We start from the raw sequence: 18,928 nt of genomic DNA on the forward strand, positions 1-18,928 counted from the left end.
TTACATGTGTTTAACAATCCTCTCCTCTTTTTTTTTTTCACAGCAGACCTTTTGTGTTGTAGTGGGAACAGTAGGAGTAGTAGGAAAAACACAGATGTTGCTAATACCATCAACAATAGCTCTGTTCTATTTTAATGTCCCAGTAATCCACAATGGTGGGACAGCAACACAGCACCAACAATATCAGGACACTTTATATTAAAGCTCTATATAAATACAGACCATTACCAAGGAAATGAAGTGGAGTAAAAGTAAAAGCTGCTAGAAATACAAATAACAAAGTAAAGATACATGAATTTTGTACTTCAGCACAGTAACAAAGTATTTGTACTTTGTTAGATAACAACACTGCTTATATTTGCCTTTAAATGCATTGTTGTTGTTTTTTAATTTAATTTCTTTCATTTTACTTTTTTCTTTAAAAAAAGATCTTACATTTATATTTTATTTATGCGTACATGCAGTTTTTGATTGTGTCTTGAATTTATTATTCTTTTGTGTTTGTTCTCATATTTTACAATTTATTCCAATTGTACTAATATAACAACTATACTAAACTATAAAAACTTCTTCTGTATTTTATGTAGGCATTGAACACATATTACTTTATTATTATGTCAGTTATTCCGATAGTGATATGATCAATAATTGGTTGATGAAATAATATAGTGAGATTTGTAACAATGTAAACATTGTTTTGATTTGGAACTACTATTTATTTATTAATTTATTTATCTAAATCTATTAATATATGAATAGATTATCTATGCTGCTTCGGTATTCTGCATGTCATAGTCATACAACTACAGGTTCATGTGTTCACGCTGCACCAGTTTGCTGGAAATCGCCACCAATTACGCATTTGTTTATGATCATTGTTTTGACCGGCTCTGTGGCCCCGCCCCCTCGCGGCGCTCCAGCCAATGAGCGGCGCTCTGCCTCGGAGGAGTGATCCGGCTGACTGACTGAACTCCAGTCATTGTGCTGAATCCGCGGCCATGCGCAGATGTGCGCAAAGGAGGAGGAGGAGGAGGTTCTGTGCGGTGTCGGCTCTAGTCTACATATAGACCTCAGCCTGCGGGATTCCCGCACTCGCCGCCTCCGGACGCGCTGCCGTTTCACGAGGGAAACATAAATCCACGACATTCTGACCCAGGAGACCATCTCTGAAGCAGAGCCGCCATTAACTCCCTCCATTTTCCTCCTCGAATGACTGACCATCCCGGAGATGCAGAGAGCAGCAGCAGCAGCAGTAGCAGCGATGCGGCGGCTCCGCTGTTAACTCCTTGGACTCCCTCCTTCTCCTCCTCCTCCTCCTCCTCCTCCTACTCCTCTTCGTCCTCCTGTCTCGTTTTTGCAGGTTCTACTTGTTGAAGGAGTTTGGGTTGGATTTCAGGATGAAGCTCAAGCCGAACCAAACCAGGACTTATGATGGCGAGGGCTTCAAGAAACGAGCGGCGTGTCTGTGCTTCAAGAACGAACGCGAGGAAGAGGTAAGAGCGGCTCAGGCAAGAGTGTCCAGACTCTGTGGCCTTTAGCCATCCCCTATATCTTCTCCCAGTCATCCAGACAAACACACGGAGCTTTACGCTATGAATTAAACTGGCCATATTCTTTAATAATTCATAATTGGTTGAGATTTGTGGCGTCTCGTTCTCTGTCTTGTGTAACTACATTTATGTTGTTTATTTCTGTTTGGCTTGAGGCGACTGTTTGGTTTGTGCACAGTGCAGTTGCTGATGCACCGTGGGCTATCCAGTTTAGGCTAGTTTGAGGAGCACGTAGAGAAAAAAAAGGAGGAAAATTTGACCGTTGTCAAGGCAGCGTCACTTACTAAGGTACGCGTTAGAGTCGCGCTTTTCAAAATAAAATCCCTCTCACTTGCTGTGACTTGACCAGCATGGCCTTGAGTTGAACAGCTGGTCTCGTTTTGTTCCAAATAATCATCATCATCCTTTACTTTAGGTAATTATGTCTTTTTTATGATGTGGTGATGGGTAAATTTACAGTGCTGACTTACAGATTATTAATATTATTCTTTAGTTAATCAGCTAATTATTTTTGTAAGATTTCATCTTTAAACCATGTCATTAAAACATGTTCTTTATTTCTGCTGTGAGTTATTCTGTCTCTCTCATTTGACAAAGTTTAGTTTTTTTGATGATATGAATCACATAATATTTGATTAAATTGTGTGCGTATACAAATTCAGATTGGAGAGACAGAATACATGAATTTATCAAGAAATATTCATTTTAATTAAGCAATTTTGGGACATCGACATTGAAAAGGAATTACTACTCAAAGAATGATTGTGGTCTGTTTGGGAGCCATGCAAGGTTCTTATTACTGACTCGCAGTCATTTCTATAAATCGACATTGGTTATAAAAAGCAATTATTGATTGATGTATACTTTTATTTATAGAGCTAGAGAAACAGCCAAAAATCCATCTCAATTCACCACTCTTGAGTGATCAAACAGGCAGACAGTTAAAGACCTTGAGTGGTTTTGTTTGGATTTGTTTTGCTCTACTGTACGTTTTAGATTATCTTTCACCTCAAATGTAGTTTTGTGCTGTATTGTTAGTTATGTTTTGTTGATTTCATAAAGCGCTGTATTACTACATGAGAGATCAACTAGCCATTGCAGTTTTTAGTGTCATTATGTCAACCTGAACAAGTCAGTGATGAGTATTTTAAGCTGTTTTTCAAATGATGTCACTGTTGCCTCTTATTTTGAAAACAGCCGCCGTACTTCCGGCCTGTCTGTAGCTAGCTTGCTGTCGCCGATACAGAGAGGGGGCGAGGCGCGCGCTGTTTCACGTTTCCCTAAATAGCGGCTCTCACGTCGTCACATTTTAAATATATCCGTCAAATGTCGAGTCGACACATCATATTTAATAACCTCGACATCGTAAACGTCCATGAAAAGTCGCTGACCATTCATGATAAGGCTGCTGCTGAATCCCGCCGGCCTGTGTGAGCGTGCAGCCGCGAGGAGTTAAAGGGACAGGCACCATGTAAATAATGACGACTTTTATTACTGCTGTGACTTATCACGGTTATATATCCTTCACAATAAACCCACATTAAACGGGGTTTCCCTAATCTTTGGCCTCGTGCACAGTGGTTCTCCCAAGATGTTAATTCACAACATAAAAATGTAAAAACTGTAGCTCATAGCTAATACATACTTAAATAACTGCAACTAACCTGAATTAAGCAGGGGAACAATGACAAAATGAAGATATTTTTAACTTAAAACAAGACATTTGCAGTCAGTCTTTCTTCTGACAAAAGCTGAAAAAGGCCACATCTTATATATTACTTCTAAAAGAGTGCCTGTGATATGTTGAGTGTAATGTTCTAGGTTATTTCTTTAACGTGTCCCATATAGTTTATGTGGCAATAGACATTTATTGCTGTTGTGACTTATCTTGGTGACATACACCACAGTAAACCCAGTTTAAAGGGGATTTCCTTAACCTTCCACCCCACATTTATCTCCCGACATATTAATATACTTCACATCTTCAACTCGTCACCTCTTTGACAACTCTTTGCACATGATATTCATTTAAATAATCAACCTACTCTAACAAACAGCCTATAAATAAATCAGTGGCTCTTAACTAAACTAATATTACAAATGTAATCTTGATCTAGTCGGGCAGTTTTAATGAGGTCACGATATCTTTTGTAAGAAACAATATCATGTCAATAAACTGAGGCGAAGTAGTTTATGGATCATGTACGATAGACTCTGGATTTAAGTGAGAGCATAGTGATGTAGTTTAGGCCAGGGCTGAATTCATTAAAACAAGTTTTCTGATTATTCAGCTTCTTAAATGTGAAACGTTTGCTGATTTTTTTTGTTCCATATAACAAAGAAATACTAAAAAAAACGAATAATTTTCTATAAAAGCTGAAAAAAGCCACACATACATGATACATTAAATATTTTGAGTACTATTTTGTTTACATACAACTAGCCAGTCACTGCGTACCATGTAGTTCTAATAATAGTCATGCTTCTGCATTACCAGTAGGTAACTGTTTATGCTTAAACAATCCAGGATCATATCTCTTTTATGGCAGCCTCCTCTTTGAGCTTGGTATACAAGCTGTCACACAATATACAGCAAAAAGTCCAGTCTGGGTCATTAGACAGACACACAAATCCCTCCCCTGGCCCTCCAGTGTTTTTGTGTACTGTTCAACAGAGCTAGTCACAAAAGCATGTCTGCTCACCCGTGTGTGTGCAGGTGTTATGTCATCATGTCTGAGTTTTAAATGTACAGCCATGAAAAGAGATCGAAATGACATCTGCAGCACAATTTTTGCGCTTGTTTTTTTTAAGAGAATGGCGTGCAAAAAAAAAAGTTGTGGGTGAACGTGTACACCCACAAAAGTTGTAATTATAAGAAAGGACAGAATATTGTGACAACAGCAGTGTGTGGGTGTGACCGCCAACGTCAAGGTTTCAGGCTCTGACAAGTCTCGTATAATCACAAGAGGTGCCAATTGGGATGCCCTGATTATGATTGTGTGTGTGTGTGTGTGACGATAATATCAATTTTCTGCATTAAGAAGCATCGGGTATTGTCCTTTTGTGGCATCGGTTGTCACCTTAAACACATGCTTACACATGCACAATCGGTCCCATGACACCGCACACCCAGCTGCGGTGAAATAAGAGCCGAACGTGCCGCTGGAGTGTTTTGTTTTGGAGAGGAAAGGAGAAAGTTGAGCTGTCAGGGCGAGGTACTCTGACAGCAATTAAACTCCTAACAAGGGAAAGTAGGAACCTGACAGTGCAGTGATAACAGAGAAGACCCAGATGGGTTTAACAGCATGTGAGTTGTTCAGGGAGGGAGGGCCTAATTATTTTACGCCATAGTAGTGCGGTGATAGGTTGTAGAAACTCTTATTTTGTGAGTGAGAAAGATAAAATCAAGTCATTCCAACGTGAACTTGTGTCTGTGACGATTTTATTTATAATTTTCAATTCCGTGATACTCGATATATTGCAGGACAACCACATAGCGATACATTGCAATACCTGTCTAACTGAAGGAAATGAAACGCCTGTTCAGGATTTGAGGGAAACTGTCATGGACTGTTTACTTTAAAGCGTCTTAATACACTGATTTAAAATATCGATATTTGCCCTGGCTTATCAATTATCGCATGGCATGACTAAGGATGACAATATGTCACCAAATCGATACTTTAAAAGCTGTAACAGCAATATTTAGATGGAGCTTCTTGTCATCTGTTAGAAAGAAATGCACTCGATTTGATCAATTACGCATCAACATCATATTGATATGATATTGGTATTGAATCGTACCGCCTTGGTCAGTAGAATACCAGCCCCAGTTCCCCGCAGCTGTGTGGCTCTCTCTTTTAATGTCTTATCGACTCATTGGTTTTTGCTTTTACAGCGCCACATTTTCTTTGTTTCATTGATTCTATCAGCTTTAATCAGCTTAGTTTCCAGCAGCAGCAGCAGCAGCCGGCATCTCTAAAAACAAACTACATTGAACCCATTGGCAGACGGACAAAGTGAGTAAAGAGCGGCTTTAAAGTCACAAAAAAAAAAGTCAGGTTTGGTGTAGAACATAATCTACTCACAGACGAGTGAACAGGCAGCTTACGTTTACCGGGCTGGTCGAACCTGATGATAATGTTCCTCTGAATCTGCCGGATGTAAATCGTGTCATTCAATGTCTTTGTGTAAGGGCTGGATTGTGTTTGGCACAGGCTTTTGTCTGAGTAACATTTGAATACAATGACTTTGAGCACCAGTTAGATCGAGTGTGTCTGGTGGAAACGGCAGCAAGCAGCAGGTCATATTGGTAACTTTAGAGGCTCCGTTTTGAAGGTCCCTGACTGCAGATTGTAAATATAGTCACTGCAGACGGTCACTGTGAATGAGTCCTTTGAACATAACATCAGACATGAAGGCAGTCGGGAGCTCTCTTGTTTTGTTTGTCGCCGACTTTCCATCGTCGTGACTCATTTGTTGGTACCTGTTTTAATTCAGAGACTGTGCTGTTACTGTATTACTGTTGGTTCCGCCCCCCCCCCCCTTTGCTCCAGGCAGCCGGCCTGGTCTGGCATTTGGAGCCTTCTTTATTTGACAGCTACAGGCGTTCCTCCTTCGGGAGGAGGAGGAGGTGTTTATGTCCTCCAGAATATTTATGCCTGCCGTCCCCTGTGTGAGGCCAAGCCAGAGGACTTGCTGTCACAACCACTGGTAGTGAATCCAGTTGGCAGGTCTGATATCTCCAACTTCTAATTCAGCTACAAGAAGCCTGACCTTGTTTTAAGATGGACTTTTTGGAGAGCAGACAAGTCAGCCGTCCCTGGACGTGTCTGACATTTGTCCATAGTGTTTGTCATTACACAGGGAAGATATACTGTACGTTGCCCCAGAATTCAGAATTTGCCCAACTCCCCTCACAATGGACGCCCCAAGGTGTTTTTAAGGTGCGTTACAGCAAATTGTCACTACAGTTTTTCCCTCTGGACTTCCTTCAAGTCCCTCTTTCCAAACATGGGTTGGGTTTTCTTAACTTGGAGTTCAGCTGTCACCTGACTGTTGACCCATCTGTCACGACGGTGTGAGTTATTTTGTTTTGGATTTTCATCATCAGGCTTTCAAACCTAGTCTGGGGTATAGATTATAACACATTAGTGACTAAGAAGCCGGCATACTACCCCCCCGTGGTTGTCCTACAGTCGTATAGATGAGCAAATTTAACAAAATAATAGTAATCGCTTGTAATTACCTTGAAATAAAACACGGGGGAGCTCAGTGATAGCGTTACTGTTGTTTCGATTCTGTATCTTTTTTACCTCGGGTCCTCGTTCAAACTGAAGAGCGCAAATAAAATAAAATAAGATGAAATAAAACCTATTGAGGGCTGGCTCAAATTGTAAAAAGTCTTAGGACTAAAGCGCGTACTAAATGGACTGCTTATAAGATGAACGACGGGACGAGTGCTTAGTTGTTATGACTCTGTACTAATACGAAGGAGAAGTGTGTGGTACCGCCTGTGTTTGGTCTTTAGTCCTGTAACACAATAAATTAAGTAAATAAATTAAGTAAATAGAGTAATAAAACTAAAGGTTGTGCTAACAGCTGAAAGATGAACCAATATAACAAAAAACACACAGAATCAAATCACTGGGACTGAGGTCTTAGTGAATTTCTATCTAATTTCTTCCCTGTGTAATTTAACTACTCTGTTAAATTATGAGACTTTAGACATTTCCTTGCCAAATGTCGGAGATTAACGACATTTTCAGGATTGTTACCTTTTTTTTAACTAATCTGCAGTTCGTCATTGTTCGGTTCTCTTGGAACCTCGCCTGAGCAGGTACTAAAAAAAAAATACCATGTACTATCGCTAAAGCAAAGTCAGGCTTGTGGAAACAAGCCATAAGTGACCAAACATCTGCTACTTCTTTTTATACATCCGATGACCGTGTTCATTCACCTGCGAAGCACCGCTTTTTAATTATATCCAGCTTGTAATATGTTGATACGGCACTCTACATTCCTAAATCCATTCATACAAAATTAAAATACAGCCTGCGTTTTATTCTGAGGACAGAATCAAAAGATAAAAATAGGACAAGCGGAGCAGAAATCTGCTTTGTCCTGGAAGCTCTGTGGCTTTTGTTTTGTATACAAGCCACATTGTCGGCTCAGGACACGTCGACATCGGTGATCCACGTTTAAGCCTCATTGGCTGCGGCTCAGCCAGCAGCACTCAGACACACGCAGTGAGACCGTGGAGGAAGAGCGTGCTAACGCTCTGAAATCCCCTACACACCCAAAACACATGAATGGATTAATCTTTCACAATGTCATACCAACTGAAATAGCCCATCCCGCAACCATAACTCTTAAGTAAAATGGCAGGTGAACATAAACGGGGGCTGCTGTTTAATATCTCCATTAATCAGGTAGATTTTTGCTCCAGAAAATGGTAAAAAAACAATTAAGTCAATGTTTCCCAAAACTTCAAATCAGGATGGGCTGCAAGTAACGATTAATAATATTAATTAATATTGATCAGTGTTGGACATGATCTCTAATGTCTTGTTTTTCTGTCCACAAACCAAAATGATCCAGTTTGAATGATTTCTTTGTGATATTGAGCAAAGAAACCAGCATATATTCATATTTAAGAAGCTACTATAATTAGAAATATAAAACACTGAAACAGTTGTGTATATGGCATAGTAATCGTTTCAGCCCTTGTCTTGTTTTATATTGCATTCAGTGTCCTGTCATAGAGAAGAAGCAGAAGCTGTTTTTATAATCAAAGCACTGTCAAAACAGTTGGTTATAAAAATTTACCAGTCGATGACTGATCATTTAATTGTTGCAGTTCTGAATGAAACCATTGTTGCATCTGACCAAAAAAAAAAAGGACTTCTTCTTCTCATAATAATAATTCCACTAAGGTCAGCTTCAGATTGTCTTCGCAGCAGCCCGTCCTCTCTCTCACAGTGCTGGCTCACACAGGTTAGAAGGTTCAACTTTGCACATTTCCTAGAGTTTGCACTCTGCCGACAAGACGTCACATTCTGGAGCTGCTTGTGCTCTCTCTCTCTCTCTCGCTCCCTCTCCGCAAATGTGTCGTCCTTTATCACACTTCAACTCGCAGTTAACTATAAAGACATACAGCTGTTGTATAGCATTAACACCTTTTATTGTATGTTGTTTCTTTTACTCATGTTAATCCACGTCTTCAGACTTGACAGTCGTGATGTCTGGCGAGAGAGGCATGCGACCCGTCTGCCTCCCGTCCTCCTTCCTAACGTATATTGTTTGGGGAATGAACAGGTGGCTGAGTCACCGTCGAGGCTCTCGGGCATGTGCCGTCCAATCGGTTTGGCCCTTGGCCCCCAGAAGTATCCTCTGAAGTCCCCAAATTTTTGAAATCTCATTAGGGAACGTAAAGAGAGCCGTAGAAGTTAGGATTAAGTGACAGGCTGCTTCCTCTGGCAGATTACGGGATGCTGTGATGGGATAGGTGTAATGTCCCAATCTGTTGCTCTGCTCAGGCTGCTCATCACAAATTTCTCTATTTACTGCTTGTGTGTGTATATATATATATATATCTATACACATATATACAGTATAGATATATATCTATATAGATATAGATATATATCTATATAGATATACATTTAATGCTCGTTGTGTTGATGGATTTCTGAACCGACGCAGACATGTGAGAGGTGTTGATGGGATCATAAGCAAAATATAACACATTCAAGACTCCTGTCACTGCTGAGCTGCTGATAATAACCTTTTATTGTTCCTGTCTGGTGTAACAGATTTGTGACCCCCGGTGTGGTCTCCCCGCTGCTGTAGCTCATTGGATTCATGGTGCAGTGTGCGGTGCTTTTTCAGAGACGTCACTTTGGGTTGTAGCGAGTGGTTGTTTGAGATACTGTGTGAACCATTCGGATGATTGTCTGGCAACAACAACAACAACAACAACAACAAGGCCATTTTTCACCCACTGGATATGTTTCTCCTCTCCTGACCAGTCACCGTCAACCCCGCATATGGTTGTGTGTGGATCCTTCTGATGCTCAGTTGGAGTTTGAGTTGCTGTCATTAACTGTTGGTTAATCGGGTGATTATGTAATAATATAATGGAACTTTACAGTAGAGTTGAGAAAATGCAGTCAATTGCACAACTGATAAATTGTCGTCGACTGTAATTGAATCTTATGCCGTTGCTTTTGCTCACGTTTGTTGTGTTGATGTTATTATGAGCTGTGCTCTGTCACTGGCTCCTTCTTAATGAAGATTGATGGTGGGGGGGGGCGTATGTGATAATGTTTACAGCTGCTCGTCTCTGTTGTGATTGCCGGCCGTATGGATCCTGCCAGAATCTGCAGACACGGGCACATCTGATCCGTGCGTATCGGTGTCAACCATAGTGTTATTCAAACCACCCTCCACCGCCGCGCGCTCAGGGGAGGGCCAGGAGAATTTGAGCAGCTCACGCTCGGCTTTACATGCATTGTTTTCTGGGGGATGTTGTTGTACAGGGGCCGGTGCTAGATTTGATTGAGCTTCACGAACGGCCAGACTGGAATAAACTACAGAGAACGTTTCCAAAACACATCAAAACTCATGTTAGATTTTATTGAGCATAAAATCCACCCAGAATACAGCCTTTACAGGATAAAGTATCAAGTATTAAGTGTGACCTACACAGCATGGCCCTGGCTCTCTCAATACTGGAGTGGGAGCCTCATCAATGTTTGAAACCTGTGTTTGTGCTACTACGTCTTGTTGACAAACATTTGCTGTGGAAAAGGTCTATTACACCCAGTTTATTCAGGACACGCTTGATGTTGTACGAGTTTAACTCAGTCACACCTTGTGAATATGTAAGACCAACTTTCAGTCACATCATTTCAGTCCAAATGCCAATGACGACAGAATTTGGCACACATAAGCAGGGTGTGCACTGAGACTTTAGCACAGTACTTTATTTGTGTAAGAAAGTCCATATTTCTATATTCAAGGTTGCCGACTCTTTTATTTTGGTAACCTTTTAATGACATCATCATCTCTACTGTCTCTGCTGGGGGCAAACCTCCCATGAAACACAGAAGAGAAGAATTACTGTTTTTTATTGTTATTGTGTGTATTTGTCACTAATGGTACACGACAACTCATTGCCCCCTGGCAGCAGAAATTGTATACTGTGCATTTAAATCAAAGCACATATGAAGAAGCAATAAGCATTGATGTCTTGTCTCAAAACTAGTGGGATGATCCGATACCCGGTACTGGTCAAAATCACTGGATTGGATATCGGGACAGATAAAAACAGTCCAAAAACAGCATTTTAGTGAGTAATTTTACTCATGAGTACTTTTTTACTATTAATAAACTTTAGTAAGTTTATTTCTGCTTAATGGAAGCAGAGTATATGTTACACTACATATTGTTATTGAATTATTGCCCCAGTACGACGTGGCACGCTAAATGTTTAATTAATGGGACTATATGGATGCTGATGCATTAAGGCAACAACAAAAACAAAAAAGGAGAAAGGTCATCTGTCTTTGAGACCTGACTCCAAAGGGTCACGGGCTCATGTTAGATCAGTCAGTGTCAAAGTAATGCTCTGTGTCAAGGTAACTGAGGAGGTGTGAAGTCAATCAAACCCCCCCGTCCCCGTCCTCTAAATCAGGACCACTTCTCTTTTTCTTCAGGTTTTAATGATCTTATTGTTGTGTTTTCTCAAACAGGTTTTGCTGGTGAGCAGCAGTCGGCACCCGGACCAGTGGATTGTCCCCGGTGGAGGGATGGAGCCCGAGGAGGAGCCGTGTGGCGCCGCTGTGAGAGAAGTCTTTGAGGAGGTGAATACATGATGTGTGGACTTTTGTCTGTCAAACAATTGGGATACTTTCTTTCCCTGGATGTGATTCACTGTCGTTGAACTTAGCAACGTCCAAAACAACCCATCTGTTATAGAACAAAGCTCTAAAAAAAGAGCATGTAAAATTGATGTTTTTAAAGTGCTGTTGCAACTGCTGCAGATGTTCAAACTGCATGAATGTCCTCATGAATCCTGCCGCAAAGGACTGTTGATATGCAACAGCCCAAACATGACTCAGCTAAAATGCTTTTGCTGATTTTTATTTTTTTTATTTTGGAATTTAGCATTTTTATCTGTCTGATTTTGACCAATATTGGAGTGATTCTGACACTGACCAATATGGATTTGCATCCCTAGTTATTCTAATAATCAGTCAATATGTCGGTTATTTTTCGACATTCATTGGATTAAAATGTCAGAAAAAACTTAAAATGATGTCCTTGCATGTCTTATTAGTTTGTTTTTTGACCAAAAAAAGAATCCGTTTTAATGACTGCTTTGTTATTATGTAGCAAAGAAACTTCAAAAATATTCACATTTAAGAAGCTGGAAAACCAGGGAGCTTGTTTGAATTATAAAAAAAAAATACTTAAGGCATTAAGTAATCAATTAATAATCATTTAATTGTTGCAGCTCTATAAAACTACAGTATATAGAATACACGTTTTTTTTACTGTGACGTTGCAATTTCTAAATCAGACTCGGATCATGAGTCCGTACTTTTTTTTTTAAAATAGCTCAAATATGTCTCCATGCATCATATGCAGTAAAGGGAACCTGCTGTGCTGACCTGAGCTGGACTAGCGTTGGCAGTGGCAGTGGCAGTGGCAGTAGCCTTGTATGCTGAAGGGCCACGGTGTCAGTAGCTGTGTGAGTGAGGAGGCTGCTGGTATTCCAGCGCTGCGGCCGATGGGGAACCTTGTGTTCTCGGCTACGTCAGTGGTCTAAACTTGGCTCCTCACTGGATTCCTGCGCTCTCACAAACCCCGCGGTCCGGACTGCCGGACCACTCCGTCAGGACGGAGTGACACTTGTGAACTATGCTGAGAAGGGGAAAGGACAGGTGTCGTGTGTCTGCGACAGCAATTTGAATCGTGTGAATACATACAACAAATGGCGTGTCTTATGAAAGAGAGACGATTTCATGCCGGGGCTTTCTTCCACTGGCTGCAGTAAAAAATGATTGATGGTGATCACTAATGCGATTTAACATGCATAAGCTCCTCTTGAAGACTTTCCATCACAACTTTAAGAATAATGACTGTCGCTTGACTGACTCCACCAACTGAAGCGGCTGAGAGGGATAATGCAGGAGAGAAATATTGCCACAGGTTTTTGTTCCACGCTTTTGTTTTGAACATTTCGATATCAAAACAAAGCCCGGGAGTTTATAGTTGAGGTCAGTGCACAGCCAAACTTCTTCAAAACATTGTAATTTAAGACACAATACCCATTGTTAGAGGACAGAATAAAGTCTGGGGTTCAAGCAGCGCTTTTCTGTCGTTTTCACCCTCTAATCACGTGTTGTTTTTGTTTTGTTGTTTTTAGAGACAAAGACGTGTCCTCTACATTCTGTTTGGTGGAGTGAAACCAGAACAAAAAGCCCAGTTTTTAATGTTTTCTCCTCTCGTCTTCTCCAGGCTGGTGTGAAGGGAAAGCTGGGACGCCTGCTCGGTGTATTTGAGGTAATCTTTCATTTTTTACACACATTCATACAGTTGACTCCAACTGATAATTATTTTCGTTATCAGTTAAATCTGTTGGTTATCTTGTTGATGAATCGATTTGTGGTTTGGTCCATAGAATGCAGTGTTGGGAAATGGTGTTTCCGGATATCTTTCATTGCTAATAGTTGTTATTATTTTGCTTTGTTAACTGTTATTTTCTACCTGTCACATGAAATGTTTATGTTCTTTTAATATATTAATTCATTCAAATTAGAAAATATGTTATGATATTAATGTATATTTAATAATATTAATAATAATGTTATATTTAGTGTCTGTAATGCTTTTATTTTGGAAAGCACTGGTCAGATGTGGGTTGTTTTAAATAGAAATAAAGTACAGCGCAACAAAACATTAGACTTTTAAACTTTACAAATAAAACTTAAAATAACTGGAATATTCACAACAAAAATTTTCTCAAATAAATTGCTGCAAGTTGTCACAAAGTGATCATATTTTAATTTGCAAATAGTTTTTTTTCACTCTTTCAAATCCATTCCGTTAGCTTGCACATTAAAGACCCAAAATCAACTCCATAGATACAGTATAGACATATATTGACTGTGAATCTAATTTAAACGATGTTATCATCACTCACTTCTTCTCTTCTCTTCTCTCCTCATCTCTTAAAGCAAAACCAAGACCGGAAGCACCGAACATACGTGTATGTGTTGACTGTGACTGAAACGCTGGAGGCCTGGGAAGACTCTGTCAACATAGGTGCAGTTTGCCTCACGTCCACCTGACTTTTTGCATTTGTGGTCACGGTTGTGTGTGTATGTCTGTGTTTGTTTGTCTGTGTGTGTGTGTCACTTGTTTGGGTAAATATCCTGCGTTTCCTTGTCACCGTGCGACGGCCAGTGTTTCCCATGGATACTAACGTGCAGTGGGGTTGCGGTGAAATCTAAATCTAGGCCACAGATTTTGAGCTGCAGCATATTAAAGCTGTCAGTGGCCTGGTGGGCAGCAGCAGCAGCAGCAGCAGCAGCAGCAGCAGCATTAGCAGCAGCATTAGCAGCAGCAGGATCCGGCCTTTAGTTTATGTGCTCACTCAGTGCGACGCAGCCTAAATCTGTGAGCGTGAACCAGATCCTGCCACATCTGCTGTTTTCTTGTTTTGAAATTTGAATAGCACACGCTACTGCCGTGGTCTATTTTTACGCTTATGGACATACGTATATATTGTATGTCATATTTTGTAACGTATACCCTTGCATTTATGCGTGCGCGTGGTCCAAACCTTGCTTAAATGAGTGCTTCAACAAGACAAACCAATTAAAAGAACATGACTTATGAATATATGATGTGTCTTGTGGCAAAGTACAGTAAAATATTAAAGTGCAGCCTCACAGATTTCAGTTTCCCTTTTATAGGTGACAGAGAGCCACATGCCACCAAAATGACAACACTATACATTACAGTACAGTTTTAACATGGCAATAACATTACTATATATTTAGAGTCCCATCTGCTAACAGTAGCTACTCTTACTAGGCTCTAATATGGCAATCATTTTGTAAGAGGGAGGTAATATTTTGGTCAAACTGTTTTATTTTTAGAGCCATTTCCACCGTGTTGACACTGTTGTCATATGGAGATAATTTCACGGTATATTTCCAACATAATATCCAGGTAACGGTTTAGTCAGTACAATATTTTATCTCGGATTTAATAGCTATGCATGAAATTTGCATTCCCACACACTTAATCAACTCAGTGTTGATTACTTTAGCAATAAGACACATTACCATAATATTACTTACTTAATTGTTACTGAACTAGAATGTAAAGCATTTCTATCTTTACTACTATTCCTGGAACGCAATAGTTAAAGGAGACATTTCTAAGAGATAAATGTCACATGAATAAAATACAACTTATTCTTTTACTTACTTACATTAAAACATATAAATCTTAAGTAAAAGACTAGAGAAAGTTTGGGAAATAAATTTTTGTTGACCCAAAAATCCCCCGTCTTCCACCCAGCTTTTAAAATAAGTGCTATAAAACTTAATTTCCTTGTTCCCTGTTGCATGTATGAGAGGAAAGAGTCAGGGTTGTAATTCCATTTATTTTGCTGTTGTATAATAATTTGTACAAATACAAAATGGATCATTTGGTGTTGGACTCTTGATGGTTTACGTGCTCTGATACACGGACCTCTGTCTCCCTCTGCAGGCCGTAAGCGGGAGTGGTTCACTGTGGACGAGGCCATCAAAGTGCTCCAGAGCCACAAACCCGTCCACGCCGAGTACCTGCGCAGGCTGCAGCTCAGCTGCTCCCCCACCAACGGAAACTCCATCCTCCCCAGCCCGCAACCAAACGACAACTTCCCCCACTACAGTGCCACGGCAAACACGCCGTCGACGGGGAGCATGCTGGGCTCCTCCTGCAGATAGGGACCGCACCTCCGCCGCTTGTCCTTGTCCGGCTCGGCTCGGGACAGTTCACCGAAAGTCTGTACAGTCTTGCATGAATCTAAAGACGTTTTTTTTTTTTTTTTTTTTTTGGAGTCACGGCTCTCTTGTAATGTATCGTTTCTAATCAAAAGCTGCAGGACAGACCAAAGCCATTTTTTAGAGCTGTGTTTAAAGACTCATGTGACTGAGCAGCAGACACTCGCAGCTCTGACAGGAAAACAAACAAACAGTGGAAATGGCTGAAAAATTGAAGAACTCCTTTATTTTTTCTTCTTTTTTTTTTTTTTGCTGGCAAACACCAGACTGATGAGCTGAAGTTTGGGACGAGGAAGCTGCAAGTGAAGGAATGCCTTACACAAACTTGTTTAATGTTTGATTTCACTAACGGTCGTTTTTTTTATTTTCTTTTAGCAGAGCGGATATGCTTTCTAGTCAATAAAATATGACCCCAAAGCATGTCCACGTGGGAGAACACTGTGTCGTCAACTAATGATGATAACAACAAAAAAAAGACCTGTGATCACTGGTGTTTTCAAGAATCTCTTTTGCATTTTTCCTTGAAGTGGTGTCTTTCCTTTACACTGTGCTGTAATCTGGACTGTTTATAAAAATGGACATAATCCTCCACGTTTGTAAAGATAAACCCAGGGAGTTGGGACAGAATCAGCAGTCGGCCTCCAGGGGGCGACTCCTGGTTGCAAAAAGAACCCAGTTATGTTAAATGTAACTATTTTTCACTTGATTTACAACATTTGGAAACATTTTTGCGAGGAGTTAATGGTTTTAATCACTAGTTTCAGGTCTTTCTCGATAGAATGTGGCGTCAGTTTTGTAGATGACCTTCGAGTTTAGAGGAGAATCGTGTAAATTATGTCCATTTTTATATTATTCAGTCGCTATTTATAAGATAAGTTCACTTACCCAACATTACAATATCAGATCTGGAGGTGGTGCAGTTCAAATAAAAGTAACTAAAGCGTTGCTACTCCCGTGTATGAAGCGCAGCGATCGAAGAGCTCGTCAGTGAGTTTCTACCTCGATAAACTGGAAACTGTAGCGTTTGTCACAAAGCTGTTTGCAGTCCTTGAACACAACACTGCTCTTGTTTGTAGTCGCGCTCACGTCCGCTAACCTTGAGCAATTCACTCAATGGTAAACTCCTTATCAACGCTCGGTGTTTCCCACAACATCAAAGTATTTAATGATGCAAAGTTCATGTTTGCATCATGTGACCAAATGACATCATGCCCGGTACAGTATAATTGTTTTTGTTCACCTTCTACAAGGAAGCGTACTTACGTCCAAGGCTGCAGCTAATTAATTTAAAGCTGTAGTGCGTAACTTTTTTCTTTTCTTTTCGATGTTATTATTCAGCCTCTTTGGTTTTCACCATCAGAAATGATTCTGAAAACAGACCCTGTCAAGGTTAACTCTCTTATGACCATGGTTTTGATTTTATGGCTGTAGACTTGTTAAAAAATGTTCAATGAGTGAGTTCTTCTGACCCCTTTTTTTGACAAGGTACCTTTCACTTTCAATATCTGGCAGTTATTCAACCGTTTAACCGGGTTAACTTTCAATATCTGGCAGTCATTCAACCGTTTAACCGGGTTAACTATCAGACCTCTGCTACTAAACACAGAGAGTCATGTGGAGCTGATAGGCTTTTTTTTCCAATTTAAAAGTTGCGCACTACAGCTTTAAGTGAAAGACACTGAAAAAAGTCCAAGTACGTCATTGCTGTAAAGTCTTTTTTTTATTAACCGTGTAAGCGAAGTAATTTTGAGCGCATCATGTGATCCTTGACATTGAACACATGACGTCTGTGTAGATTCTCATTAATCCAGGTCATAGTTCTCTACATTAGGGTCATTGAATCAGTAGCGACTGGATTTGCAGATAAATAAACAGTTTTGAAGTAAATGTTCAAGTCCAGTCGCTACAGATTCAATGACATTTAAAGAACCACGTAAACTGCTATATAAGGCATATATCTGTGGAGTTAACTTTGTGTCTTTAATGCGCAAACAATGGGTTTGCAAAAAATACCTTGAATTTGCAAAAAATACCTTGGTATATATGTATGTGTATATATATATATATATAAAGAAATGGTTGCAAATGATCAAAAAGTGATCTTAGTTCTGTCCCATTTGCTTGCACATTAAAGACCCAAAATGAACCCCATAAACATCTTCCTGGAAAAAAGAAAAGAAATATTTAATTTAAAGAACACAACTGAATGAAGACTGGCAACTGGTAACCACACAGAGCTTTGTAAATAGCTTTGAGGAGAAATGTTGAAAAATGTGTTTTTAAACCTCAACGAACCTGTAAAAAAAAAAATTCTCTTAACATTTTATATATTTTTAACAATGTACAAAAAAAAAATAATATGTGTGGATTATTAAAGACCTGACTGAGTATGAGCGGCACGGGGACGACTGTCAGTGGTAACGTGCCACAGGTTTATAGAATGTGGAGGTTGGTTGGTTTGTGTTTGTGGATTTCACAACACGGCTTGGTGAGTAACGTGTATTTATAATATTTCAGAATGTATTCGGAAACAAAAATTACTCGGTGCTTCCGCAAGCTTTTTGAGTTATCGGAGAAGAGAATTTATAATATCTAAAATAAGCATCATGGTTATTAACTTGTGTATTTGTGGCCACGCTACACAAGTCTGAGCATCGGTTCATTCATATACATATAATTATCTCGTGTTTTAGTTTAAATTTAAAATTTCACAGACAATTAGATAAATGTTCATTCCCTTTGTTTGGAGTTAGGACATTAACACCACATATAATGCCAATTAATCGATGTTTAACCTTGTTATACAGGTAAAATACAGACTCTAACCACCTTTAACCTCTGTGTATGAGTGAGTGTGTGTGTGTGTTTGTATGTATGTGTGTGGGCTGAGGAACATATGTGCCAAATTTAAAAGAAAATAAATTGTTTGTACAGATCTTGAGGTCAAACCAAGTTTAAGAATCTTATACACGGTTTGATTCAGTTCACTGTTCTCTCCGAATGTAATCATTTATCATGTGAAAAACTTTTTTTTTAAATTATGAATGCGAACTCTACAGTGTTCACTACTTATTAAATATATTAATGGAAAATCACCTTAAATCAAAGTCACACCCTTTAAATCTGGATGTTTAGCAGCTCGGTGCTCCGTCAAACACCCTCTCTTTGGCACTTGATGAAATGCTGTGAGTTGACCTGTGACCTTTCATGGGTCAAACATGACTAATTAAGGTTAAGAACCCCCCCCCCACACACACACGCACTAAGACGGCCTGGACACAGAGTGTGTCCCCACTAAACGACTGTTGT

The 18,928-nt window shown here is 39.8% G+C and overlaps 1 protein-coding gene across 1 annotated transcript; it reads left to right on the top strand.

Annotated features, from left to right (window-relative positions):
- The first annotated feature begins 990 nt into the window (after positions 1-990).
- nudt4b (nudix (nucleoside diphosphate linked moiety X)-type motif 4b) lies at positions 991-17,078 on the top strand. Its single transcript, XM_058625236.1, has 5 exons — positions 991-1,493; positions 11,306-11,416; positions 13,077-13,121; positions 13,796-13,883; positions 15,342-17,078. Exons 1-5 carry the CDS (start codon positions 1,398-1,400, stop codon positions 15,560-15,562), a joined length of 561 nt encoding a protein of 186 aa, XP_058481219.1. The 5' UTR covers positions 991-1,397; the 3' UTR covers positions 15,563-17,078.
- The last annotated feature ends 1,850 nt before the right edge of the window (positions 17,079-18,928 follow it).

This window comes from Solea solea, chromosome 3, assembly GCF_958295425.1.
Source record: "Solea solea chromosome 3, fSolSol10.1, whole genome shotgun sequence".
In the NCBI taxonomy this organism is placed as follows: domain Eukaryota; kingdom Metazoa; phylum Chordata; class Actinopteri; order Pleuronectiformes; family Soleidae; genus Solea; species Solea solea.

Coding starts and splice junctions, on each gene's coding strand:
- nudt4b (XM_058625236.1), top strand. CDS start 1,398: ATGAAGCTCAAGCCGAACCAAACCAGGACTTATGATGGCGAGGGCTTC. Junction 13,122..13,795: donor GCCTGCTCGGTGTATTTGAG/GTAATCTTTCAT, acceptor CATCTCTTAAAG/CAAAACCAAGACCGGAAGCA. Junction 13,884..15,341: donor GGAAGACTCTGTCAACATAG/GTGCAGTTTGCC, acceptor CTCCCTCTGCAG/GCCGTAAGCGGGAGTGGTTC.